This window comes from Somniosus microcephalus, chromosome 3 (genome assembly GCF_052327205.1).
Source record: "Somniosus microcephalus isolate GS21.2 chromosome 3, FLI_Smic_1.0, whole genome shotgun sequence".
NCBI classification, from domain to species: Eukaryota; Metazoa; Chordata; class Chondrichthyes; order Squaliformes; family Somniosidae; genus Somniosus; species Somniosus microcephalus.
In genome coordinates this window covers 272,843,529-272,871,039 of record NC_140989.1, presented here as the reverse complement: position 1 = coordinate 272,871,039, position 27,511 = coordinate 272,843,529, and the positions used below count along the sequence as shown (strand labels likewise).

At 45.9% G+C, this 27,511-nt stretch overlaps 1 protein-coding gene across 4 annotated transcripts in view; it reads left to right on the top strand.

Moving 5' to 3' along the window:
• Positions 1-27,511, top strand: part of LOC147121953 (uncharacterized) — a 138,348-nt gene that overhangs the window by 49,100 nt on the left and 61,737 nt on the right. For all 4 annotated transcript variants that reach the window (XM_085982543.1, XM_085982544.1, XM_085982542.1 and 1 more), the window contains exons 11-14: positions 303-395; positions 6,762-6,926; positions 8,564-8,735; positions 19,749-19,843. In XM_085982543.1, coding sequence (XP_085838669.1) covers positions 303-395; positions 6,762-6,926; positions 8,564-8,735; positions 19,749-19,843 — 525 coding nt within the window. The remainder of the gene's footprint in view (positions 1-302; positions 396-6,761; positions 6,927-8,563; positions 8,736-19,748; positions 19,844-27,511) is intronic.

Here is a 27,511-nt window from a genome sequence, read left to right as displayed (position 1 = left end):
CTTGAATATCAGGCTTTGTCTTTGCATAATTACTATTGTCACTTTGTGGGCAGCACCTGTGATTGTCTGAATCATGTCAAATTGGGCTCACTGGGGCAATTGTGAGTTTGAGCGACAGTGTAAAGCGGGCCATAACAGGCGGCTGATCCAATATCGCCTGTTTTACACTATCGCCCAAAGTCAAAATGATCCCAGTGACTCATTCTTCGATGGATTTTTGATTTCTATTTGCACCCTAGCATGAATACTGACTAAATACAGTTTGTTGTCATCCTAACACCATTCCAATATGCTCTTCATAGAAACCTTTGGGAGATGACATTACTTCTGATCCAATATTTTGTGACGATTTAAAGGAGAAATGTAACATCAATATGGCTTTTGGATCTCCGACGGTAAGTGACATTTTTTGCATCTTTCCTTACTGCTGCCACACACTGTGCTGTTGGTTTCAGATATTGGCATCCATCAATACCGCAGGTCCCTTTGTGTTGTGACCTGTACCCTAGGTCAATTTGGTTTATATTCTGTTTATTTTCCTTTCCTAGTTTCATTATATGGCATTTGTCCATCTTAAATGTTGTTTGTCACTCATCAGCCCAGCTTTCTAATCTATCCAGATCCTGGTTTGCCTGTTCCCTATTGTTTGAATCCCCATCCCCCAATTTAGTGTCATCTACAAATTTAGACAGTCTCCAGCTCCAACTCATTTCTATCCACCGTGAACAGCAATGACCCCAGCATTGACCCCTGTGGCATCCTACTAGCGGCCCCTTTTCATGTTGAACCAGTTCCATCCACAACCATCTTTTCCTTTATCTGGTTTAACCAATAATCAGTTCATCTCAGAGCCTCCTATTCAATGCTTTCCTACCTTGTGACTAATCATTTGTGTGGTACATTATCAAAAGCCTGGCTGCAATCTAAATACATCACACCCACAGATATTCCATTGTCAACATGTCCATCATTTCCTTGAAGAACTCCAGTATATTTCTTGAGGCAAGACCACCCTCCCATTAATCCATGCTGACTTCCTTTTCCCAGACCGTACCATCCAGGTGTTCCATTATCCCTTCTTTCACAATGGTTTCCGATACTTTACTCAAAACATGTGCTTGACAGTAATTCTCTGGTTTGTCCTTATTCCCCCTTTTAAAGAATAATATTATGTTAGCTCCTTTTTCTAATCATTCCCAAAAGTTAGTGGCAAGGACGTGACCAATTCCATTAGCTATTTTTTTTAAAGTATGGATTTTATTCAATCCAAGTGCTTTTTTTTCCTTTGTCTTCCTCAGTCTATTAGAGACCATCATATCTGCAATTTCTGTTTTGTTTTAGTACTTCCTCTATTCTCCCTCCCTCCCCCCCCCCCCAAACACCTCAACAGAAACTCACCTGCTACACAAGGGAGACTGTCCATGGGCTCCACTGTGAACACAAATAAGAAGAATTCATTTAGTCTGGTCACTTGATATCATGTCACCTTTGGGACATTTCAATGGCCCCACCATTTCATTTTCATAATGCTTGCTGTGGGTATATTTACAGAGATGATTTGCATTACTTTTAGTATTCCGTTTTATAATAATGTCATTTTCTATTTCTCCTCTCCCGGCCAGTTTCTTAACTTCCTTTACTTTGTTCTTCTATTCATCTTGATCTGCTGTAATACTTGTAGCTTTATACCTTAAGAACAATTTATTTTTTTGCCCATATTCCCTGCATTATCTATTATCCACATTGGCTTTTTCCCTCCATTACCCTACTTCCATAGTGCTATGTATCTATTCTGTATTTCTAAACATGATAAACTTTGCTGTTGTGCTTTTTCCCTCTAACAGTGCTGTCCAGTCCAGTTTCCTGAGGTCAACCCTCAATATCAGCCTTTCAAAGCTTGACACTTTCTATTGTGCTCATTCTCTTTTCCATTTTTAGCCCAACATTAAACTCTACTATATTGTGGTCACTATTGCCATGGTGTGGCCACTACAGACATAACATTAATAAGAACATATGATTTTTTTTAAAGCCATTAGACACAACAAGCCTTTTTGGTTAAATTGAACCCCATCTATCAGCCTCCTCAATATAGCTTCAATATTTTTGTATATCTCAATCACTTACATCTTTAGAAATGCATTTAATTATACCTTCAGCCCATTTATACTGTTTTTTTGATTTGTGTCCTCTACTATTGGGACCCTTCGCTATAATCAATAATGTGCCTAGATCAACATTGTTAATTTCCTTCATATTCTTGAAAACTTCAAATTTGTCACCTTAACGTCCACTTTTCCCAAAGAGAACAAACCTAATTAGTGACAATTTCCACATAATTTGGATTCCTGCTAGCATCTTGGCTGCTCACCCCTGTACCTTCTCAAGACAATTGATGGCCCGGATTTTGCGGTGGTAATGACGGCGAAGCTGTCTGAAACTACCCCCCTGAAACTGACCGTAACTTCAGGATTTAACACATGCGATTATAAACACAGAAATTCCGAAGTTGCGGTCAGTCATTCCCTGTTCCACCACAGGCTGCGCTGTGGAACTCCCCATAGCCGGCAATCGGTGAAATCACTTGAAGTGACGAAAACCTCCCATTTTTCCGCTTTAATATTGCTGTTAAACACCCCATTAAAAGATAAGCCTTGTTGGAATAGAAACATAGAAACATAGAGATAGGAACAGGAGTAGGCCATTCGGCCCTTCGAGCCTGCTCCGCCATTCAATGAGATCATGGCTGATCTTCGTCTGAGATCATAGCTGATCTTACCAGTTCAGTACCCCGTCCCCGCCTTTTCTCCGTAACCCTTAATCCCCTTAGCCTTCAGAAATATATCCAATTCTCTCTTGAAAATATTTATTGAATTAGCCTTCACAGCCCTCTGTGGCAGGGAATTCCACAGGCTCACCACTCTTTGAGTGAAGAAATTCTTCCTCATCTCTGTTTTAAATGATTTGCCCGCTATTTTTAGACTGTGGCTCCTGGTTCTGTGCTCCCCTGCCATTGGAAACATTCTCTCTGAATTCAGCCTGTCCAGGCCTGCCATAATTTTATATGTTTCGATGAGATCCCCTCTCAACCTTCTAAACTCCAGTGAGTACAAGCCCAAACTATTCAATCTCTCCTCGTAGGTCATTCCCGCCATTCCAGGTATCAGCCTGGTGAATCGCCGCTGCACTCTTTCCATGGCAAGAACATCCTTCCGCAGATGGGGCGACCAAAACTGTACACAATACTCCAGATGCGGTCTCACCAGCACCTTGTACAGCTGTAGTAAGGTATCCCTATTCCTATACTCGAACCCCCTTGATATGAAGGCCAACATACCATTTGCCTTCTTAATCGCCTGTTGCACCTGCATGCTCTCCTTCAGTGACTGGTGCACAAGAACACCCAGGTCCCTCTGCACCTCCCCATCTCCCAATCTATTGCCATTTAGATAATAATCCACCCTCCTGTTTTTACCCCCAAAGTGGATAACCTCGCATTTATCCACATTATAGTGCATCTGCCACGTATCCGCCCATTCCCCCAACCTGTCCAAATCGCACTGTAGCCTCCTGACATCCTCATCAGAGCCCACCCCTCCTCCTAGTTTAGTGTCGTCAGCGAATTTGGAAATATTGCATCCAATTCCCTGATCCAGATCATTTATATATATTGTGAACAGCTGGGGTCCCAGGACAGATCCTTGCGGCACCCCGCTGGTCACTGCCTGCCACTCCGAAAACGAGCCGTTTATTCCAACTCTCTGTTTTCTATCCGCCAGCCAGTTCTCTATCCACGTTAATACTTTGCCCCCAATCCCATGAGCCTTAATTTTGCATGATAATCTTTTGTGTGGAACCTTATCGAAGGCTTTCTGGAAGTCAAGGTACACCACATCCACTGGCTCTCCCCCATCTATTTTACCAGTTACTTCCTCAAAAAATTCCAGCAGATTAGTCAAACACGATTTACCCTTTGTAAATCCATGTTGACTCTGTCCGATCCTTTCCCCATTTGTCAAGTGCTCCGCTATTTTATCCTTAATAATGGACTCTAGCATTTTGCCCACAACCGATGTAAGGCTTACTGGTCTATAATTCCCTGCTTTCTCTCTACCCCCCTTTTTAAATATTGGGGTAACATTAGCTACCCTCCAATCCACGGGTACTGTTCCCGAGTCAATGGAGTTCCGGAAGATGATCCTTAGAGCATCTGCTATCTCCAGGGCCACCTCCTTAAGTACCCTAGGATGTAGTTTATCAGGCCCCGGGGATTTGTCGGCCTTCAGTCCCCTCAACTTACCCAACACCATATCCCTAGAGATACTAATTTCTGTCAGCTCCTCCCTCTCATTAGTCCCTATGTTTGCCGATATTCCTGGGAGGTTATTTGTGTCCTCCTTTGTGAATACAGAACCAAAGTATGAGTTTAATTGGTCTGCCATTTCCTTATTCTCCATTATATATTCTCCCGAATCGGACTGCAAGGGACCGACTTGGGATTTTACCAGTCTTTTCCTCCTGATATACCGATAAAAGCTTTTGCAGTCTGTCTTTATGTTTGCTGCAAGTTTACTTTCGTATTCTATTTTCCCCTTCCTGATTAATCCCTTTGTCCTCTTTTGCTGTATCCTGTACTGCCCCCAATCTTCCGGTCTGGTGCTTTTTTTTGCCAGTTGATATGCCCTTTTTTTTGATTTTATGCTGTCCCTAATTTCCCTCGTTATCCACGGTTGAGTCACCTTTTTAGGTTTATTTTTATGCCAAACCGGTATAAACATGTTCTGGAATTCTTCCATTCTATCTTTGAATGCTTGCCATTGTCTATCCACTGTCAATCCCCCCAGAAACACCACCCAATCAATCTTACCCAATTCCCGTCTCATACCCTCGTAATTCCCTTTATTTAAGTTCTGGACCTTAGTCTCTGATTCAATTTCCTCACTCTCCATCTCGACTGAGAGCTCGATCATATTATGATCGCTCTGACCCAAGGGGCCTCGTACAAGAAGATTGCTGATAAGTCCCTTCTCATTGCACAATACCCAGTCTAAAATGGCCTGATCTCGAGTCGGCTCCTCGACATATTGGTCCAGATAACCGTCCCGAAAACATTCCAGGAATTCCTCCTCCTCAGAATTTTTACTAATTTGGGTAGTCCAATCAATATGTAAATTAAAGTCACCCATGATGACAGCTGTGCTCTTATCGCACGCTTCTCTAATTTCCCTTTTTATGCCTTCCCTCACCTCCATATTACTATTTGGAGGCCTATATATCACACCCACTAACGTTTTCCTCCCCTTGCTATTTCTCATTTCTACCCATACAGGGTGTAACTGGGGTTTTAACACCGTATTGACTGCTGAAAAATGAATTTTAGATTTGTGGAATGTCAAATTTCTCCATTATAATAAAAATTACTAGATTTTTAAAATAATAAAAAATATATATTTTTTAAAGTTTGTTTATGATATTTCAGCTTTTACCTTAACTTCACATATATGTCCCAATCTTTATTTCGCTCTCTGTAAAATTTTTAAGAAGTGAATGATAATCAATGCTTTTTATTTCCTGGTTTGTTGTCTATGAGAATTCTTCAGTGTGATTGGCTGCTTAGACAGCTTGATGACATCACTGCTAATGTATACTGGGGATCCCCTTTTGACAGCGCTACAATCAAATTAAGGTCAAGAAAGCTAAAATTTCACCACCAAAATCGCAAGATCTTTGTGGGCAGCTTTCTTTGAGGTCAGTGGTGATCGCCATCGCTTTGCCACTGACTTCAAATTCCGAGATGATATTGCTTTTATGATTAGGTGACTATGCTGTATACAGTACTCCAGATGAATAGGTGAAATTAAGATCAATCAAAAAGGGAAAGGTTAAATAGCCTTTTCTGGTTACTAATTTTGTTTAGGTTCTTATTTCAGAAAGAAGTAACAAAATAACATCTTGGTGATGAATCGATTGCAATGTCCATATGCCCAGGTTACTCGTGGTTGATTCTTCCCTCTGAAGTAGCCTAGCAAGCCACCCAGTTATATCAAACCACTACTGCTCACCACCACGTTCTCATGGCAACTAGGGATGGGTAATAAATGTCGGCCTTGTTTGCGACTCCCATTTCATGAGAATGAATAAAAAAACTCTAGTACCATTAAAATCACAACCATTACATTTTGCTTTCAAGATTAATCCAATATTATATCTGAAGCATAAGAACATAGGATGCATAGAAAGTACAAGACAGGAAAATACTCTGCAGTCCACCAGGCCTGCCCCAAAAACGAATACCCCTCAATCGGCCACTATCTCAGATATCTGCCCAATGCTCACTTAAATTGTTCCACACCACCTGCCTCCCTGGGTAGGTCTGTAGCACATGTTCACCACCCTCTGCGCAAAATAGTAAAATCTAATCTTTCTGTGCACTTTCCTTCTTGAGCTGGGGCCACAACCCCTAGTTGTACAGTTTGTGGCAATTGCAAACACATTATCTGGGGTCAATTTATCTATCCCTTTAAAAATCTTGACTGTTTGAATAATATCCCCCTTGAGCCTTCTCTTCTCCAGAGTAAACAATCTTAAGCTCTTCTTCTCCACTCAAAGGTTCAGATGCCTTAAGCTAGGTATCAGTTTGGTTGCCCTTTTCCACATCACTTCCAATGCCTTGATATCTTTACTGTAGTAAAGTGATCATAATTGTATACAATAGTTCAGCCCATAGTGTACATTGTTCTCCTTCTTTACGTTCTCTGCAGCCTGTGACTATGTATGCACCCACTAAGGCAGGCTTTCATGATGTGTTTGGCAATGTCTGGGAATGGACAGAAGATCATTTTAATGGGCTTCCAGGGTTTGAAACCTCTTACCTGTACGATGACTTCTCCAGCCCCTGTTTTGATGGCAGGCATACAATAATTCTGGTAAGTTTTGTGCAATACTTTTTATGTTTCTGTGGGGTCCATTTTAACTCGCAACGTCCAGCAGAAACCGTGCGGGTGGCCAGTTAAAAACAGCCAGGTTACTTACCTACTCAGATCCTGACCATTTCCAATATTAACCTTCAGGGTTTTACAGGTGGATGAGGCACCTCCCTAAAGCAGGCGGGATTCTCATAAATTTACGCATGTAGGGGTACAAGACCCCGAAGCAATTTTAACCGGGGCCTGAGCGAGGAAACTGCCGTGGCTTTCCTGCTAGACAGAATCAGGTCTGCAGATTGAAGAAGCCCGTCAGGTAAGTCTGAAACTTTTGCTTGTGGGACCAGGAAGAGCAGGCGTGCTCCTCCAGGCACCATAAGGAAAGGTGCAGCCTCACCTGCCCCAGACTCTTCCCCCACCACCCCTCCGCCACCCCAACTCTTCCTTCCCTCAAGATCCTCTTGAAAACCCCTCCTCCTCTCGAAGCCTCTGCCAGTGCTGTTGCAAAGCCAGACATTAAAGGGGTGATCTTCTATGGGGGTTCTCCAGACCATTTCCCCCTGGGTTTCTGTGGCTTTTATGCCAAAGTTACGGCATTTGTGGAAATTCACCTCCATGACTTTCATTTGAGTAGCCCAGTTGACTCACCTTTCAATTGACCCTCTCTCTTGTTTAACACCTCTTAGGTGACAACTGACATTTCTTAAACAATCGCAGCTTAAGAAATGTGAAAAGCTTCTCGAGAAGGAAACATTGAAGGTGGACACCCTCTTCTTTATAAGAAAGCATTTGAGGCTGAGTTGATTAACTCGTTCAATAAGGAGCTGGCTGGGAATGAGATTTGGAGATTTTAGGGAAAGGTGTAGACTGAAATGATCAAATACGCCACAGGTTATGATGGTTATCTGGGGTGGGGTGGAAGGAAGGTTTTCTATGGAGAGCAGTGGGCAAGATTTAAATAGTGGCGATGTGAAGATGGATAAATATACTGTTGCTTGATAATATTTGGGAATTACGGAGGATTTACACAGACTTTCCCTGAGGTGATAACTGGATGTGGCAGGATGCAAGTATTGGTGACATTCAACTGCCACTCGAAAGTAAAGACTCTTTCAACCTTGATAGGAAAGTCCAATGCGTAAAGAGCAGCGGTGTCATCCTTGGCTCAGTGGTAGCACTCCTGCTTCTCAGTCAGAAGGTTGTGAGTTCAAGCTCCACTTCAAAGACTTGAGCACAGAATCCAGGCTGACACTTCAGTGCAGTACTGAGGGAGTGCTGCATTGTTGAGGTGCCGTGCTTTGGATGAGCCCTTAAACTGCAGCTCTGCCTTCCCTCTATGTGGACTTAAAAGATCTCATGACATTATTCCAAGAACTGCAAGGGAGTTCTCCTGATGTCCTGGCCAATGTTTATCCCTGAACCAATATCTCTGAAACATATTATCTGGACATTATCTCATTGCTGTTTGTGGGACCTTGCTGTGCGCAAACTGGCTGCCGCATTTGCTAACATTACAACAGTGACTGCACTTCAAAAGTATTTCATTGGCTGTGATATGCATTGGGACATCCTGAGGTGGCTTGAGAAAAACAACATTCATGGTAGTATTGTTAACTCTGATTTGATTTCTGTGTTTATAGGGTGGTTCCTGGATGTCAACAGGAGCTGAGGCATCAATGTTTGCAAGGTTTGCCTTCAGGAGGCATTTTTTCCAACACTTGGGCTTCCGCTTGGTCAGAACATGCAATTGGTTGAAAACTCCAGTCAGAGTGGTGTATATCAAAGCATTTGTTCCAGGCATGGGGGTAAGAGGTACGAAATCATCACACTGTTTAAACTTGGAATAGTTGCAGTGCCTGGGGTGAAACTGTGCCGTACAAACCAGAGAGGTCCCAAGTTTAATTATTGTCTTTCATTGGGAACAAAGAGAAGCAATAACGATGCATCTGGGGATCAGATATTTAGATTATGAGTAAAAACTAAGGAAGTCAATCTTATTTTCTTTGGAAAAGAGGAGACATTGGGGGAAAAAGTGGGTTGCTTTGCACCTCCTGTTAGTGCCCCTGGGTGGGCGCTAACAGGGCGCAAAACTCCTAGGGCTAGATTTTCAGTTGCTAGCGCCAGCAGTTAGCGCCTTAAGAGAAGTGATTTTCGGGCGCTATGCGTGTAGCGCCCGTGCGCAGCGCAGTTTGCGCCCCGCCCCAAATTAAGTTGCCCGTTAGCGCCGGCGCAAAGTTTAGCGCCCGGCCGGATGCGCGCGCAGAAAATGACGTCACATCCTCGTGCAACACCCTTTGGCCGCCCCGATTCCAAACTTCAGTCGGACCGCCCCATTGTGCGGCTGGCGGCCGGAGCGTTTGGAAAAAGGAACGCAACACAGCCAGCGCGGGCCCCGGGGGGCGCAAATTAAAGGGGACGTGCTCTCCAGTATAAAGGCCAGCCTTTTTTCAGAAAACACTCTTGTGCAACGCATTTCTGGAGACACAACAAGGAGGATAGCTAACTGGTTTCAAGCAGCAAGAGCTCAGGTATTTTTGGACTCAGGCCAGAGCGCTGCAAGTGGCCTTTTGGAAATTTGAGTGTTTGCCAGGATTTGATGGGGGTTGCATGGGGTGCCAACGCGGAGCTGCAGCTCCATGTCCGTAGGGCTCGCAGACGCATTGTGAGAGGGGCAGCCCTGGCTAGAGGCAGAGGGGGCTACAGGCGTCGGCCACGTAGGCCTTACCCAGTCAGGCTATACCGCCAGCAGCGCTCCTACCTAAACATGAGTGCCGCGCGATGTGTTAAAAGGCTCCGATTCCGAAAGGAGGTGATTGCAGAGATCTGCCACCCGCTTCGCCGAGATCTGCGGCCAAAGCTCAGGTGCAGGACGTCTCTGTCGGTGGAAGTGAAGGTGACGGTGGCATTGAACTTCTATGCCACCGGCTCCTTCCAATACGCTGCTGGGGACATAGCAAACATCTCCCAGTACGGCGCGCATCGCTGCATCCGCCAGGTGACCGAAGCACTGTTCAGAAGGAGAAGCCAATTCATCTCCTTCCCCATGGCCCTGGAGAGCCAGCATCAGCGCGCATTGGGATTTTCCAGACTCGGGGAATTCCCCTTGGTGCAGGGCGCCATTGACTGTACGCATGTGGCTTTGCGGGCCCCTCTGGAGCATGGCGAGCAGTATCGCAACAGGAAGGGCTACCATTCTCTGAATGTGCAGCTGGTGTGTGACCACAAGCAGCGCATCATGGCAGTCAATGCCAGCTTCCCAGGCAGCAGCCACGATGCCTTTATCCTGCGGCAGAGTACTGTGCATGACATGTTCCAGGCACAGCCTCCCCCAAGAGGATGGCTACTCGGGGACAAAGGCTATCCTTTGTGCACCTGGCTCATGACCCCGCTCCGCGCGCCCAGGACCGCTGCTGAAGAGGCCTACAACGAGAGCCATCAAACCACCCGCAACATCATCGAGCAAACTATTGGGGTCCTCAAGCAGTGGTTCCGCTGCCTTGATCGCTCCGGAGGAGCTCTCCAGTATTCGCCGGACCGGGTCTCCCAATTTGTGGTGGTTTGCTGCATGCTACACAACCTGGCTATCCGCAGGACTCAGGCACTGCCACCTGACGTTGGACCAGCACCTCAGGAGGAGGAGCAGGAGGAGCATGAGGAGGAGGAGGAGGAGGAGCAGGAGTACGTTCCCAGGAGGGAGCGACCAGGGCCAAGGGCCGCACGACGCCACCTTATTACACGGTACTTCTAAGCCCCCTGTCAGGGAATGGCCAGGGGCCATGAGGGAAGATGAATGCAGCCGCTCCGCAAGCCCTCAGCCGGCGAAGCCAACAAACACTAAGAAGAACAACCATGGAGACTGCATGAATAAAGATAATTTTTTATTACACAAAAATGAAAAGCCCTTCCCACATGAATCCCCAAAAACAATAAACAGGCCCCACAAAAAGCCCAACAAACGACTCACTCCCACAAACTGGGGAGGAGTCACTCCACCTTTCTTCAAACCGGGCCTCAACGTCGGCCTAACGCAAAAAATAAGCCCTCCAACAACACAACCATGGGCAAAATAAAGATGGCCACCGCCATATAAAAGGAAAGCTGGCCACACCCTCTACTGAGTGGCCCGTGAGGGCGAGACCTTGCCCAGCCTTTTGCCTCCCCTGCCCGGCCTGCTGCTCCTTCGCAAGCTCTGCCCAGTGGCTGCTGCGAGGCTGGGGGAAGGCGCCTGAGGCTCAGATGCCCTTCCGCCAGATGCCGCTGGGGGGCGGCCTACACGGCGTTTGGGCCTCGAGGGGCCGTCTGCTGAGTGGTGCACCTGAGCCTGGCCACCATCAGCTGCAGCCGCTTGCCCTTGACGCCCCAGTGGGGGAATGGCGGCGACGGATGGCGCAATGTGGGCCAGCTGGCGTCTGGGATGCGCTGGCTGGTGCTGTGGCGCGGTGGCACTCGGCCGGGCCCGCACTGCAGGATCCGCAACAATCAGCCGAGGGGCGGCTTGCTGGGATGGTCCAGCGCGGCGGCTGCCCTGGCGATGCCTGCCTGAGACAGCGCGTGTGGCAGCAGTGAGTGCCCCTGTTGTCCTGGTGTGCGCCCGCATCACATCCGCCAGGGTCTTGACGGCATCAGTCAGCATGCGGCCACTCGCGGCAGTTGCTGCCCCGAACTCGCGCACACTGGTCGCCAGCGACTCGATGGCCTCAGGCATGCGCCCCACCACGCTCATGAGCTCCGTGTGGCGCCGGTCCGAATCCTCGGCCATCTTATCCAGCTTCCGCACCTCCTCCGAGGTGAAGGTGTCCGGACTGGAGTCGCGACTCTCCCGCTGGGGAGGAGGGGGCCGAACTAGGGGACCCTTGCCACGTTGGTGGCGGCGAGTGTGCCGATCAGCAGCACTCCCCTCTGATCCTTCCCCCCTTTGGGGGGAAGGCCGCGGGCCATGCGCACGGCTCCTGGGTGGCTGGACGCCACTGGTCCCAGAAGCTGCATTGCCCTGCGACAGTTCCTCCAGGCACTCGTCCAGTGAGGAGGTGTCAAGCATTTCCTCCTCTCCTGCGGGACGTGACTGTTCCCCCGATGGTCCGGCTTGTTCCTCCTCCTCCTCCTGCTCGGAGGTGCTGTCACTGGCAGCTTCAGGGTCCTGGTCGTCACCAGCTGAAAGCAGGAATGCACAAGAGTAGCTTCAGAGTGAGGAGACGGCGTCAGCGAGGGAGTTAGGACTGGTGGCATTCAGCGCATTGGTGGGACAGTGGCAAAGGAGGTAGCTCGGATGGGCCAGTGCGACGCGAGAGGGCCAAAAGGCGAGGTCCTTACCATTGCCGGGCAGTGGAGGGTCGGATACTCCGCACGCTGTGGGGACGATCACACGGGCTCCCATGAGCACACACATGCGCTCCTCCAGCCGAGTGAGCTATTGCAGCTTGGCGCGGCCACCCCTGGCACGGGCCTGGCGATTAAAGGCTACTTTAGCCTGCAAGAGAAAGGACGGGCTGTAAGTGCGCAGTGTAGCCCTGATGTAGTGTGCACTGCCTCCCATGGTGGAATAGCTTGGCCAGAGTGAAGCCCTGATGTAGTGTGCACTGCCTCCCATGGTGGAATAGCTTGGCCAGAGTGAAGCCCTGATGTAGTGTGCACTGCCTCCCATGGTGGAATAGCTTGGCCAGAGTGAAGCCCTGATGTAGTGTGCACAGCCTCCCATGGTGGAATAGCTTGGCCAGAGTGTAGAGTGCCGAATGGCCAATTGATGCTCATGACTGTCCCAATGCTGCTGGCTGAGGGCTGGCCAATAGGACTTTCAGCTCCCTTTGCCCATCATGTCAGGTGTACATGCAAGAATGAGGAGGAGACTGGAAAGGGTACTCACCCTGACAATCCTGGTCAGGTCGTTGTATTTTTTACGACATTGTTTGTGGGTCCTGGGGGCATCGCCGGTGAACGTCACCCTCTGGGCGATCTGCTTCCAGGCTTTGGTGTAGTCGTGGTGGGTTGGATTCCTCCCACTCTCTGGGAACAAGATCTTGCGCCTCACCTCCAGAGCTGTGACCATTATGTCCAGATCACCCTCTGAGAAGCGCAGGGCACGCTGACGGGCCTTCTCTGGCGTTGCCATGACTCCCTGGGGCTGAGCAGCAGTGTTGAGGCCTCTTTGCAAGGCTGCAGTGTGCAGGGCGTGGCAGCAGACCAATTCGTCCCTTCCCCCTTTAAGAGCTGGTCGGCGCCACGGGGTCTGCTGTCAGTCCAAAAATGACCGCACCCGCACTGCGCCCCGCCTGGGCGCTATCCCTCTGGACCGCCGGCTTAGCGCCTAAAGATAGTAGTGGAACGCCTCTTTTAGCGCTCCACCAACCTCTTAGGGCGAAGCCACTGAATTCCCGGCAACAGGGCGCTACTTTGGGGCGGGCGCTAACTTCGGGCGGGCGCTAAGGTTAGCGCCCCAAAACTGCCTATACTGAAAATCTAGCCCCTAGTGTCCGGGCGCGGCGCCGCTAACGCCTCCCGCGAAATTCAGCAGGAGGTTGGCGGTGGCAGTAGCCGGTAGCGCCCCGCGGTGCTGCGCCTCCGGCGATGACGTCATCGTCATGTGCAGCGCCCCGCTCACGCCCCGGCCGCAAACTTCAGTTGCGCCCCCGGAACTACCGCCGGACGATTTGTCCGACAGGGTCACGGTGGCGTTTTTGCAGCCGCGGTGGCGCAATTTTAAGGACAGGTGTCGGGCAGCCCCCTTTCCCGTTTTTATTTGAGGTGCCAGCCGCAATCACTCAGCTGGATGGTCCAGCAGGGTCCCGGCACGTGCAGCACGAGGCCCCTCCCCTTTAATCAGGGGAGGGAGGCCTGCAATACCGCGGTGCTACGTGCCGACGCGCAGCGCCGTGATATTCACTTGTAGCACCCCAGGAAGGAGGGGGAGCGCTTCTAGTAGCACCCTGCCTCCTGCTTAGGGTGCTACCACTGAATTTATGGTGCAGGGGCGCTAATTTTTTCGGGGCGCTAAAAGTAGCGCCCCAGCGAAGTTCGCGCCCCAAAGGGGGCGCGACCCAATTTTTCACCCAGTAAGTTTAATTGAAGTTTTACAGATTATAATTTGAAAAAAAAACAGAAAATGTTGGAAACACTCGGCATCAATGTTCCCGCTAAGCCACGTGGCTGCACAGTCATCTGCAAGGTCCCACACAGGCCGCACAACGGCTTTTATATTGCAGATACTGCGCATGCGCAAAAATTTGAATGGGCTGCACATTGGAAGAGGCAGGCCGCGCAGCAGGCAGTGCAGCTTACGGGGGACATTGCTCAGTATGTCAGTCAACATCTATGGAGAGAACAGGTAAGTTAATGTTTCAAGTATAGAAATTTATTTCAGTTTGGGCATAAGCTCCCCTGTGCAAGTGAGGTGAGGTTGACTGACATAAATCAAATGTATATTATTTGTATGTTTTAGCAAGGATTTTAGTATTGGTGCAATCTGTAAACTTTGAAGTTTATAGCACAGAAGAAGCCAATTTGTCCCATCGTGTCTACGCCAGCTTTTTGCTAGTGCAATCCAAAACTAATCTCGCTCTTTGCCCATAGCCTGGTATATTCTTGTTCCAAAAGGTACAATGGTCTCTGCAACAACCGTTCCTTGTGACAAAGCATTCCATACTTCTACCACTCTCCACGTAAAAAAACCCTCTCTCCTCACTCTCTTAATGACAATCCCTCATCACTGGTTCCACAATCAGAGGAAATCTCTCCCAATTCACTATCAAAACCCATCATAATTTTGCAAACCTATATTAATTTCCTTCTCTAGTCCAGTGGTAATAGCTCCAGTATCTCATGTCTCTCATCATACCTATAGCTTCTCATCCCTGACATTCTAGTGAATCATATTTGTACAAATGATATAATTGGGATTACGGAGACGTGGCTCCAGGGTGACCAAGGCTGGGAATTCAATATTCAGGAAAGACAGGCAAAAAGGAAAAGGAGGTGGGGTAGCATTGCTAGTTAAAGAGGAGATTAACATAATACTGTAGTAAGGAAGGATATTAGCTCTGATGATGTGGAATCTGTATGGGTAGAGCTGAGAAATACCAAGGGGCAGAAAACGTTAGTGGGAGTTGTATGCAGACCCCCAAACAGTAATGCTGAGGTTGGGGATTGCATTAAATGGGAAATTAGAGATGCGTGCAATAAGGGCACAGCAGTTATCATGGGTGACTTTAATCGACATATAGATTGGGCTAACCAAATTAGTAACAATACTGTGGAGGAGGAATTCCTGGAGTGTATATGGGATGGTTTCCTGGACCAATATGTCGAGGAACCAACTAGACATCAGGCCATCTTAGACTGGGTATTATGTAATGAGAAAGGATTAATTAGCAATCTTGTTGTGCGAGGCCCCTTGGGGCGGAGCAATCATAATATGATAGAATTCTTCATTAAGATGGAGAGTGAAGTAGTTGACTCAGAGACTAGTATCCTGAATTTAAATAAAGGAAACTACGATGGTATGAGGCGCGAGTTGGCTAGGATTGATTGGGGAATGTTACTTAAAGGGTTGATGGTGGATAGGTAATGGCAAACATTTAAAGATCGCATGGATGAACTACAGAATTTGTTCATCCCTGTTTGGCATAAAAATAAAACAAAGAAGCTGACACAACCGTGGCTAACAAGGGAAATTAGGGATAGCATAAGATCCAAGGAGAGGACATATAAATTGGCCAGAAAAAGCAGCAAACCGGAGGATTGGGAGCAGTTTAGGATTCAGCAAAGGAGGACAAAGGGATTAATTAAGAGGGGGAAAATAGAGTATGAGAGTAAGCTTTCAGGGAACATAAAAACTGACTGTACAAGCTTCTATAGATATGTGAAGAGAAAAAGATGGGTGAAGTCAAGCGTAGGTCCCTTGCAGTCAGAATCAGGGGAATTTATAATGGGGAACAAAGATGGCAGACCAATTAAATACATACTTTGGTTCTGTCTTCACAAAGGAGGACACAAATAACCTCTTAGAGATGTCAGGGAACATAGGGTCTAATGAGAGGGAGGAACTGAATGAAATCAGTATTTGTAGGGAAATCGTGTTAGGGAAATTGACGGGATTGAAGGCCGATAAATCCCCAGGGCCTGATAATCTACATCCTAGGGTACTTAAGGAAGTGGCCCTAGAAATAGTAGATGCATTGCTGGTCATCTTCCAAAATTCTATACACTCTGGAACAGTTCCCATGGATTGGAGGGTAGCTAATGTAACCCCACTATTCAAAAAAGGCGGTAGAGAGAAAACGGGGAATTATAGACCGGTAAGCCTGACATCGGCAGTGGGGAAAATGCTAGAGTCCATTTTAAAAGATGTAATAGCAGAGCACTTGGAAAACAGTGACAGGATTGGACAAAGTCAACATGGATTTACAAAAGGTAAATCGTGCTTGACTAATTTACTGGAATTTTTTGAGGATGTAACTGGTAGAATTGATAAGGGAGAACCAGTGGATGTGGTGTATTTGGAATTTCAGAAGGCTTTCAATAAGGTCCCGCATAAGAGATTAGTGTGTAAAGTTAAAGCACATGGGATTGGGGATAAGGTACTGACTTGGATAGGGAACTGGTTGGCAGACAGGAAGGAAAGAGTTGGAATAAACGGGTCTTTTTCCAAGTGGCAGGCAGTGACTAGTGGGGTACCGCAGGGATCGGTCCTTGGACCCCAGCTATTCACAATATATATTAATGATCTAGACAAGGGAACTAGATGTAATATCTCCAAGTTTGCAAACGACACAAAGCTGGGGGGACGTGTGTGCTGTGAGGAGGATGCCGAGAAACTCCAGTATGATTTTGACAGGTTGGGTGATTGGGCAGATGCATGGCAGATGCAGTATAATGTGGATAAATGCGAGGTTATCCACTTTGGTGGCAAAAACAGGAAGGCAGATTATTATCTGAATGGCAATAGATTGGGAGAAGGGGAAGTGCAATGAGACCTGGGTGTCCTTGTGCACCAGTCGCTGAAGGTAAGCATGCAGGTGCAGCAGGCGGTTAAGAAGGCAAATGGTATGTTGGCCTTCATAGCGAGAGGATTCGAGTAAAGGAGCAAGGATGTCTTGCTGCAGTTGTACAGGGCCTTGGTGAGACCACATCTTGAGTATTGTGTGCAGTTTTGGTCGCCTTATCTGAGGAAGGATGTTCTTGCCATGGAGGGAGTGCAGCGAAGATTCACCAGACTGATACCTGGGATGGCAGGAATGACGTATGAGGAGAGATTGGGACGATTGGGCTTATGTTCGCTGGAGTTTAGAAGAATAAGAGGGGATCTCATTGAAGCTTATAAAATTCTAACAGGACTAGACAGACTAGATGCAGGAAGGATGTTCCCGATGGCGGGGGAGTCCAGAACCAGGGGTCACAGTCTAAGGATAAGGGGTAAGCCATTTAGGACAGAGATGAGGAGGAATTTCTTCACCCAGAGAGTGGTGAACCTGTGGAATTCTCTACCACAAAAGGCAGTTGAGGCCAATTCATTAAATATATTCAAGAAGGAGTTAGATATATTTCTTAAGGCTAAAGGGATCAAGGGATATGGGGAGAAAGCAGGGACAGGGTACTGAATTTGGATGATCAGCCATGATCTCATTAAATGGCAGAGCAGGCTCGAAAGGCCGAACGGCCTACTCCTGCTCCTATCTTCTATGTTTCTATGTTTCTACAAAACAATGGTTAAGCCACAGTTAAAGTATGGTGTGCAGTTTTGAGCACCCCACTGTAGTAAAAACATTAAATCGTATTCCCCACTTATAAACCCCAAAAGGCTGTTCACCTTTTTCATTGCTTTATCTACCTGCCCTTGTACTTTCAGGATATTATGGCCCAGAATTCGCAGTCGGTAATAACAGTGAACAAACAGCGTTCGCTGTTATTACCCCTTTGAAGCTAACCGCAACTTCAGAATGTAGCACATGCGCATCCTAACGTGAAAATCCTGAAGTTGCGGTCAGTCATTCACTGCTCCAACACTGGCTGCGCTGTAGACACCCCGTCTCCATTGCCGGTCATCAGTATAATCAGGTAAATCAGTGAATCTGATGAAAACTCGGACTTTTCTGTGGTAACAGCGCTGTTAAGTACCCCATTAAAAGTTAGACCTTGTTGGATTAGGTGTAACTGGGGTTTTAACAGCGTATTGACTGCTAAACAAACGTTATGGCCCTGAAAAACGGATTTAAATTTTGTGGAGTGTCAAATTTATCCGTAATGATGAAAATTACAATTTTTAAGAAACCTAAAAAAAAATTAGATTTTTTAAAAGTTTGTTCATCTTTATTCCAGGTTTATCTTTTCCCCATGTGAGATCCCCAATCTTTGTTCTGCTCTCAAAATTTTTTTTAGATGTCAGAATAAAAGGAGCTTCTTCACTTCCTGGTTCCCTGCCTGTGAGAATTCTGCATTGTGATTGGTTGCATAGACAGCTTGTTGACATCACAGCAGCTCGCACTATGGAATTCCCCACTATACTGCTCGTCGAAAAAGCCAAACTTCTCACCACAGAGATCGCGAGATCTTTGTGGGAAGCTTTCTTCGGGGCCATCGCCGAATACCTTTGCTTCGTCACTGATTGCAAATTATGGGCCTATGTATTTGATCTCTGTTCAATCAGACCCTTCAGTGTCTTCCCATTGAGTGTATACTCCGATCCCTTGTTTACCCTTTAAAAACACATTACCTGCTAACCTGTCTATGTCTTCCTGAAGCCTTTTACAGCTCACCTCGCTATTTGCCAAACCTCCAGCTTTTGTGCCATCAGCAGATTTAGTTATTGTGCTCCCTAAGCCCAAAGTCAAATCATCTTTATATATTGAGGACAAAAGTATTGACCCCTGGGGTGCACCACTTGCAGCTCTTCTTCAACTCAGCTATATCCAGATATCCTAACCTTTTTTACTTGTCTTATCAGTAATTCTTGATGCTTTAGATTACCCAAAAAGGTGAATACTATTGTATTCTATTTAGTTAACAGTATAAGTACTAGGAGATATTGCAGCCTGCTCTAACACCAGCTGGTGTTTTCTAGATTTTAGAAGTACAGTCTCATTTTGTTAGTTGCTGGGAGAAGAACCACAGCTTCTTATTCAATCTTTGATGTGACAGTCTCTCTGATGTAATGCTCCAATTTCACCATTATAAACAGACTGACATCCTGTCGTTGCATTACATCGTACACAGCACCATGCTGTGAATTTGTGGCATGCTAGTGGAAATGGATGAGTGCTTCTTTAACAGGGCATAAGACCTTTAGTTATCTGATTACTTTTGCTGTAAAACTGGAAAAACTGTTTCAAATTTAAATGCATGCACTACAACAATGTAAATCGTGCTGTGCGACATCGCTGGAGGCATAGCCTGCCACCAACAATGAAATTAAATTCATAACTTGAGGATGTAAAGGGGCGTCACTGTTGTCTTAAAGTGCTTTACAGGAGCTTTAAGAAGTTGCGTTCAACAACTGGAAATGCAAACACACATTTACAATATGGTTTGTCCTATTGCTAATCATCTGAGGTCGTGTAGCACCTGAGGTGATAGGTAGCACAGTAAGGTTGTGGCATCATCCTCTGCACCCTCTTCTCTGTAGAATATAATAGCATGTTGTTAGTATGGCTGCAATGTCCCTTTAACTGTAGAAGCACTGAGCGCTTTGATTAGCATTCAATGCTGCATGACGTTCGATGATTTATGAGACAAGTATGGGACAGAAAAAGAAACGCATCTTTAAGCTTTGCATTGCAATTCTTTTGGCATGTTACCCAGTAAAGAGATTTCCACTAAAGAGGCTTGTGTTTTCACCAGATAACCCAATCACTGTCACCAAGGAGACTGTGCAAGCGATCTCAGTTTCCAGCGCCAACACTCAACTGCATTATGAGACGGAAGTTGCTGTGCAGGTAGGTCGATGCTACGTGCCTCTGAAGGCAATACTGTGTCAACTAGGTTATGTGGCTGGATCCTCTGAAAGATAAATCTTTCACAAGCTTTTTGTGTGAGATGAATTGAGTGCCTCAGTTCAAATATATTCTGAACACTATTGGTTTAATGTAGGAACATCAAAAATGAAGAGTCTTATTGTACCATGCAGTACTCCCCATAAATTATTGTAAAGTTAAATCCCAAATGGAAAAGATTTTCATATTCAGTCCACATTCCTGGAATTGCTAGGTTCTTTTGCCTCCTTGAAGGAACGCTGTAGGCAAGGCTCACAGTAATCGTGTTATTGAACCATTAGATAATGTCATGCAAATATTCTACTTTTTCCTCTTTCAGTTATTTTCTCTGATTTGCCTTTTTCTCTCCTCACGGAAGTGAGTCACACCACAGTGAAATTCCATATAACCTGGACCCTCATCTGGTACCTTGTGCTAGTGACTGTTCTTCACACCTGAGCTCAGTGATTGTTGGCAGGCTATTCAGCTATGGCGGAAGGGAGTGGAGGAGCATACCAGAGACAAGCTGGATCCTCACTCAATATACATTCATTCCAGCAAGTGTGATTGGATAGTGACCAGGAGCAGGAACACTGGCTGATTTTTCTTCTCTCTAGCCCGAGGGCCTGAGATCAATTGTAGTGCCTCTAACTGCTGCTTCAGCCAAAATCAGCTAATCCATGCACACCAGAGATCAATGGTTTTAATTATAGTTCAGAGCCTCCTTAAATAATTAATCTCAAGGCAAAACTATGTGCTACATGTCATTTCTTGAATAGGTGGGGAAATAGCATAACAGCCAGGTTCTACCTGTGTCACTCTATGCAGAGTGCGAGTCAGCAGAGAGAGCAAATAATAAAAATGACAACAGAGAAGGTCATAGACTTAGGTAGCAGAGGGGAAATTAAAAACCAGAGCGTGTCAGGAAGGGACAGAAGGTATGGAGTAAAAGGTAAAGTAATAAAAAGGACAAAAGCAGGAACTAAGTGTCACAAAACAAAATAGATGAGTTAATGGCACAAATAACTACATATGGGTATGATCTTGTGGCCATTGCAGAAACATGGCTGCAGGGTGACAATGCCTGGGAATTAAACATACCAGGTTATTTAACGATCAGGAAGGACAGGCAGGAAGGAAGGGGAGGTGGGGTGGCTGATGTAACAAAAGAGTCTCACACATCAAGGAACTTTAAAGTAAGCTTTAAGCAACTTATAATTAAACTATATACAAGAGCGGTCTTCACCATGCCTCTAGGTGAAGCCCTTTTACCATACTGAGCAGTACAGTATTTATACTAGTCCAAACACAGGAAGTGACGTATGCACAGGAAGTGATGTATGCACAAAGTTCACAGTTCACAGTTCACAGGAAGTGATGTGCACATAACTTCCCGGAAGTTATTATTATTATCACATTCTTCCCTCCTGCGAGATTAGAAGGCTGTGGTCTTCCTTTTACTCTGCAGCCGCCGAACGAGGAAGAGTCGCACCCGTTTGGGTTCCCGTCGTAGAGGGTCACTGGTCCGCTTACATGCTGTTGGCCATTGGTCAGAGTCTGTGTGGCCTGGATTACCCTGTGAAGGGTCGGGGAGATCATGGCTTCGTGTACGAGTCCCAATAGGTGCAGAGTCGGTCTGTCTCTGTTCAGAGGGAGGTGCAGAGCTGGTCTGTGGCGGATCAGTACTTTGGTGCGCGGTACTGGGAGGGTCGCAACTTTGAGTACGGGGTTCTACCGGCACCAAGCTGGTTGGTGTCAGATCAGGATCCTGGAGAGAGGTACCCGGTAGGTTCCAAGAGGCTCCTGGTAAAATACCATCACTCGATGTCCCACTAGGTCCTGGTGGGCAGGGAGCCAGATCCTGTAATGATACGGTAGATCCTCGGCCGTCGGGATATCGTATGTATGCATAGGTGGGGTTGGCATCGGTTAGTTCGACCTCGTCTACGAGAGGGTCATTTTTAGACGTCCGAACCTATCTTCGGAGTAGTACAGGTCCAGGAGTAGTTAGCCATGACGGGAGGGATGTCCCATAAGATGAGCGACGCTGGAATCCAAAGAACCGCTCATGAGGTGTAGTATTTGTGGCTGTAGAAAGAAGGGACCGTATAGAGTGCAATGCATCTGGAAGCACTGTTTCCCATTGCTGGTTTGGTAGGCCCCGAGATCTTAAAGCAAGATGTACGGAATTCCAGATGATACCGTTATACCTCTCTACCTGCCCATTTCCGATGGGATGATATGGCGTCGTTTTGCTTGTAGCAATTCCCCGTTCTGAGAGGTAGTCCTTGAGTTCCCTTGACATAAAGGATGGACCCCGATCCGAGTGAATGTAAGCCGCCATGCCAGAGAGAGAAAATACCTACTCAAGGCAGCAGATTACTGTGGACGCCAGCATATTGGAGCAGGGGAAGGCAAACGGAAAACGTGAATATTCATCAATCATGGTGAGCAAATATGTGTTCCGAGTTGAAGAGGGTACTGGGCCCTTAAAATCGATGCTAAGTCATTGCATCGGTTGGGTTGCGTGTATGAGCATACCATCTGAGGGGCGGAAGAACTGAGGTTTTAATTCTGCACAAAGCCGGCATTCTGAGCACATTTTCTTTACATCTCCAGTAGAAAAAGGGAGATTCCGTGATCGTACGAAATGTAGCATGCGCGTAACGCCAGGATGACACAATCCATTATGGATATCTATGAGAGTAGAGGACGACATAGTGGAGCAGAATGCTCATGTGAGGGTATCCAGGGCCACATTCTCCTTGCCAGGTCGATAGTGAATGGTGTAACCAAAAGAGGTCAGTTCCATCCTCCACAGCTGTATTTTATTATTCTTAATTTTGGTTCGTTTTCGATTATCGAGCATGGAGGCGACTGATCGCTGGTCCGTGATTAATGTAAAGTGCTGACGAGCTAGGAAATGGTTCCACTTCCGTACCACCTCTATGATGGCTGTGGCTTCCTTCTCAACTGGAGGATAATGTAGCTCGGCACCTTGCAAGGTCCTGGACATAAATGCTACAGGACGACCTTCCTGATTTAGAGTAACCGAGATCGCCACCTCCGAGGCATCACATTCGACTATGAAAGGGAGATTCTCATCGATGGAGTGAAGAGCCGCTTTCTCCAACTGTTTTTTGAGAAGGTTAAAGGCTGCAACAGCCGCTGTTTCCAATGGAAATGATCGAGCATGCAGCAAGGGTTGGATTTTGTCTGAAAAATGAGGAATCCATTTAGCGTAGTATGCAAACAGACCGAGAGCCCGACGTAAAGAAGCCGGATTCTTAGGTGACGGGAGCTCTTGGAGCGGGCGAAGTCTTTCTGGGTCTGGCTTAATGATACCATTGCCTACGCAGTAGCCAAGGATGTTGATGGTCGGTTGCGACTCAACAGATTTAGATTCTTTCAAAGTTAAGTTACGGTGATGGAGGGCATCCCGAAATTTTTGGAGGTTGGCGTCGTGTTCCTGTTGATCGTGACCTGCAATAGTAATGTTATCAAGATAGGGAAAAGTGTCCCTTAAGTTTTCCTGCTTAACCAGGCCATCCATTGCCCGTTGGAAGACAGCCACTCCATTAGTAACCCCGAATGGGAGGCGACGAAATTGGTACAGCCGTCCATTAGCCTCAAAGGCCGTGTACTGCTTATCTGAGACCTTCAAGGGTACCTGATGATAGGCACTTTTTAAATCGTAAGTTGAGAACACTTTGTATTCGGCCACTTTATTAACCATATCATCAATGCGTGGCAATGGGTAGGCATCCAAGTCAATATATTGATTGATGGTTTGCGAATAATCAATGCATAGTCGTTGTTTGTGAGGTTTTAGAGGGTTCTTGACGATGACGATTTGAGCCCGCCAGGGCGATGAACATGGTTCGATGATATCCTCTGCTAAAAGTCGAGAGATTTCAGCCTCAATAAAAGATTGGTCTTCCTGACTAAAGCGCCGCAATTTCGTTATTATTGGTTTGCATTGAGGAGGAATACTGGCAAATAATGAGGGTTCATCAAGTGAAGCTGCTGATAATGCACAAAACGGTAATTTAGACAGTATATTAGAAATACTAAGTCCAGGTTTGGATCCACCGAACTCAATGGTGAGTTTCTTATGCTGTTTTTGAAAATCCAGCCCTAAGATGAGATCACTACATAAGTCCTTGAGCACCGAAAGTCGGGTGGAGGGATACATGCGACCATTAAGTGTCATATCAATAATACAAAAGCCGGAGATTCTGGTATTAAGTGATAACTGAGCCATCGCAATTGCCTGGTCCGATGGGAAGATATGTAGTTTCAATTTCGCAACAATCTGTTCTCTAATGAAACTATCAGTACTTCCTGAGTCAATTAAGGCATCTAAGGTATGCCCATTAATTGAAACTTTTGTAGCTGCATGAAACAGGTTCTGTGGGCAAGCAGCTGTAATTGGTGTGGTTGCACAGAGAGTGGCTGAAACTCTAGGTGTGCTTCTTCGGGAGAGAGCTCGAGAGGAAGCTTGATAGGTCCTAGCCGGAGCATCTTGATAGGCCCTAATTGGGGCAGTTCGGTAGGCCTTAGCTGGATAGGCCCTCGTAGAGGCTCTTGATTGGCAAACTTTTGCAAAGTGTCCCTTTTTATCGCAATGACTGCAGATCGCATTGCGAGCAGGGCAGAATTTCCTAGGGTGAAAAGAATCTCCACAAAAGAAGCATTCCTTCCTAGATTGCCAAGAGGCTGCTAAAGTGGGGTCATACTCCTCTTCTTCATCAGAAGTATCATCAGGATTAGATTCCTCCATGATAGGGTTCACCTGAGGCCACTTGAATCGTCTGGTTGCAGTTACAGCAGCAGATCGCGATCTGGGCAGCTGATAAGAGGACTGCATTTTTCTTTGCCAAATCCAGAGAACAAGCCAGGTCAAAAGCCTTTTGTAGCTCAAGTGTTTTACTTTCTAGTAGAAGCTGGCGTATAAATGGAGAGGCAATCCCGCAGATGAAAGTATCACGAACCATTTCTTCGCGGTACAGCTCAGCCAAGGCTGCCTGAAAGTTACAATCTACGCTGAGCCTGCGAAGTTCTTGAAGGAATTCGTTAATCGATTCCTCTGGCCCTTGTCGGGCTGTGGCCAGTAGATGCCTAGCATAGACCTCATTTGCAGTCTTGGCATATAGTTTTTTAAGTGCCCGGATCACCTCATCGTAATTATCCCATTCATTAACATATTCAAACACTGTTGGGGTCACATAGTTGATAAGTATCCTCAGTTTAGTAGAAGCATTCGCTTTACATTCATCAAGAAAATTCTCAAAAGTACGGTACCAATGCTTCCATACCCTGCCAGCTGCTGGTGCGTTTGGGTCCAAGTCCAGACGAGTAGGTTTAAGGATGTTTTCCATGATGGGTGGTTCCCTGGATCCTTAACTCCGAGTTTGTCCGAAGGTCTAGTATTTGTGAGTGTAAATACTAAGTTGCTTAAATTGATGTAACAAAAGAGTCTCACACATCAAGGAACTTTAAAGTAAGCTTTAAGCAACTTATAATTAAACTATATACAAGAGCGGTCTTCACCATGCCTCTAGGTGAAGCCCTTTTACCATACTGAGCAGTACAGTATTTATACTAGTCCAAACACAGGAAGTGACGTATGCACAGGAAGTGATGTATGCACAAAGTTCACAGTTCACAGGAAGTGATGTGCACATAACTTCCGGGAAGTTATTATTATTATCACAGTGGCTATGTTAATAAAGGAAGGAATCACTGTAATACAGAGAAATTATATTGGGTCAAAAGATCAGGATAATGAAACAGTTTGGGTGGAGATAAGGAATAATAAGGGGAAAAAAACTAGTGGACGTAATCTATAGGCCTCCGAACAGTTGCAACTCTGTTGGACGGAGTATCAATCAGGAAATAGTTGAGGCTTGTAATAAGGGAACATCTATAACTATGGGGGATTTTAACTATTGTATTAATTGGACAAATCAAATTGGGCAGGGCTGCCTTGAGGATGAGTTCATTGAGTGTATTAGGGATGGGTTTCTTGAGCAGTATGTAACTGAACCGACCAGGGGGCAAGCAACCTTAGATCTGGTCCTGTGTAATGAGACAGGATTAATTAAAAATGTCCTAGTAAAGGATCCCCTTGGAATGAGTGACCATAACATGGTTGAATTCCATATTCAATTAGAGGGTGAGAAGGTTGGATCTCAAACAAGCATGCTAAGCTTGAATAAAGGAGACTATGAAGGTATGAGAGCGGAATTGAGTAGAGTGGATTGGGAAAATAGATTAAAGGGTAAGACGATACATGATCAGTGGTGTACATTTAAGGAGTTATTTTACAACTTCCAAAAAAAATATATTCCACTGAGAAGAAAAGGGTGTAAAAGAAAAGACAGCCATCCGTGGCTAAGTAAAGAAATTAAGCATAGTATTCGACTAAAAACAAGGGCATATAAGGTAGCCAAATCTAGTGGGAGGATAGAGGATTGGGAAAACTTTAAAAGACAGCAAAAAATAACAAAAAGATTGATTAAGAAAGGGAAGATAGATTATGAAAGTAAATTAGCAAAAAATATAAAAACAGATAGTAAGAGTTTTTATAGTTATATAAAAAGAAAAAGGGTGGCTAAAGTAAATGTTGGTCCCTTAGAGGATGAGACCGGGAAATTAATGGTGGGAAATATGGAGATGGCAAAAACACTGAATGAATATTTTGTATCAGTCTTTACAGTAGAGGACACTAAGAATATCACAACACTGGACAAACAGGGGGCTATGGGGGGGAGGAGCTAAACACGATCAAAATCACTAAGGAAGTGGTACTTGGTAAAATAATGGGACTCAAGGCGGATAAATCACCTGGACCTGATGGCTTACATCCTAGGGTCTTGAGGGAAGTGGCGGTTGGGATTGTGGATGCATTGGTAATAAGTTTCCAAAACTCCCTGGACTCAGCAAAGGTCCCGGCAGACTGGAAAACTGCTAATGTAACACCCTTATTTAAAAAGGGCAGTAGACAGAAGGCTGGAAACTATAGACCGGTTAGCCTAACATCTGTGGCAGGTAAAATTTTGGAGTCCATTATTAAGGAGACAGTAACAGGACATTTGGATAATCATAATTTAATAGGACAAAGTCAGCATGGTTTTATGAAGGGGAAGTCATGTTTGACAAATTTGCTGGAGTTCTTTGAGGAAGTAACATATAGGGTGGATAAAGGGGAACCAGTGGACGTAGTGTATTTAGACTTCCAAAAGGCATTTGACAAGGTGCCACACAAAAGATTATTGCTTAAGATAAAAAATCACGGGATTGGGGGTAATATTCTGGCATGGATAGAGGATTGGCTATCTAACAGAAGGCAGAGAGTTGGGATAAATGGTTCATTCTCAGACTGGCAATCAGTAACTAGTGGTGTTCCGCAGGGGTCAGTGCTGGGTCCCCAACTCTTTTCAATCTATATTAATGATTTGGAGGAGGGGACCAAGTGTAACATATCAAAGTTTGCAGATGATACTAAGATGGGAGGGAAAGTAGTGAGTGAGGAGGACATAAAAAACCTGCAAGGGGACATCGACAGGCTAAGTAAGTGGGCAGAGATTTGGCAGATGGAATACAATACTGGAAAGTGTGAGGTTATGC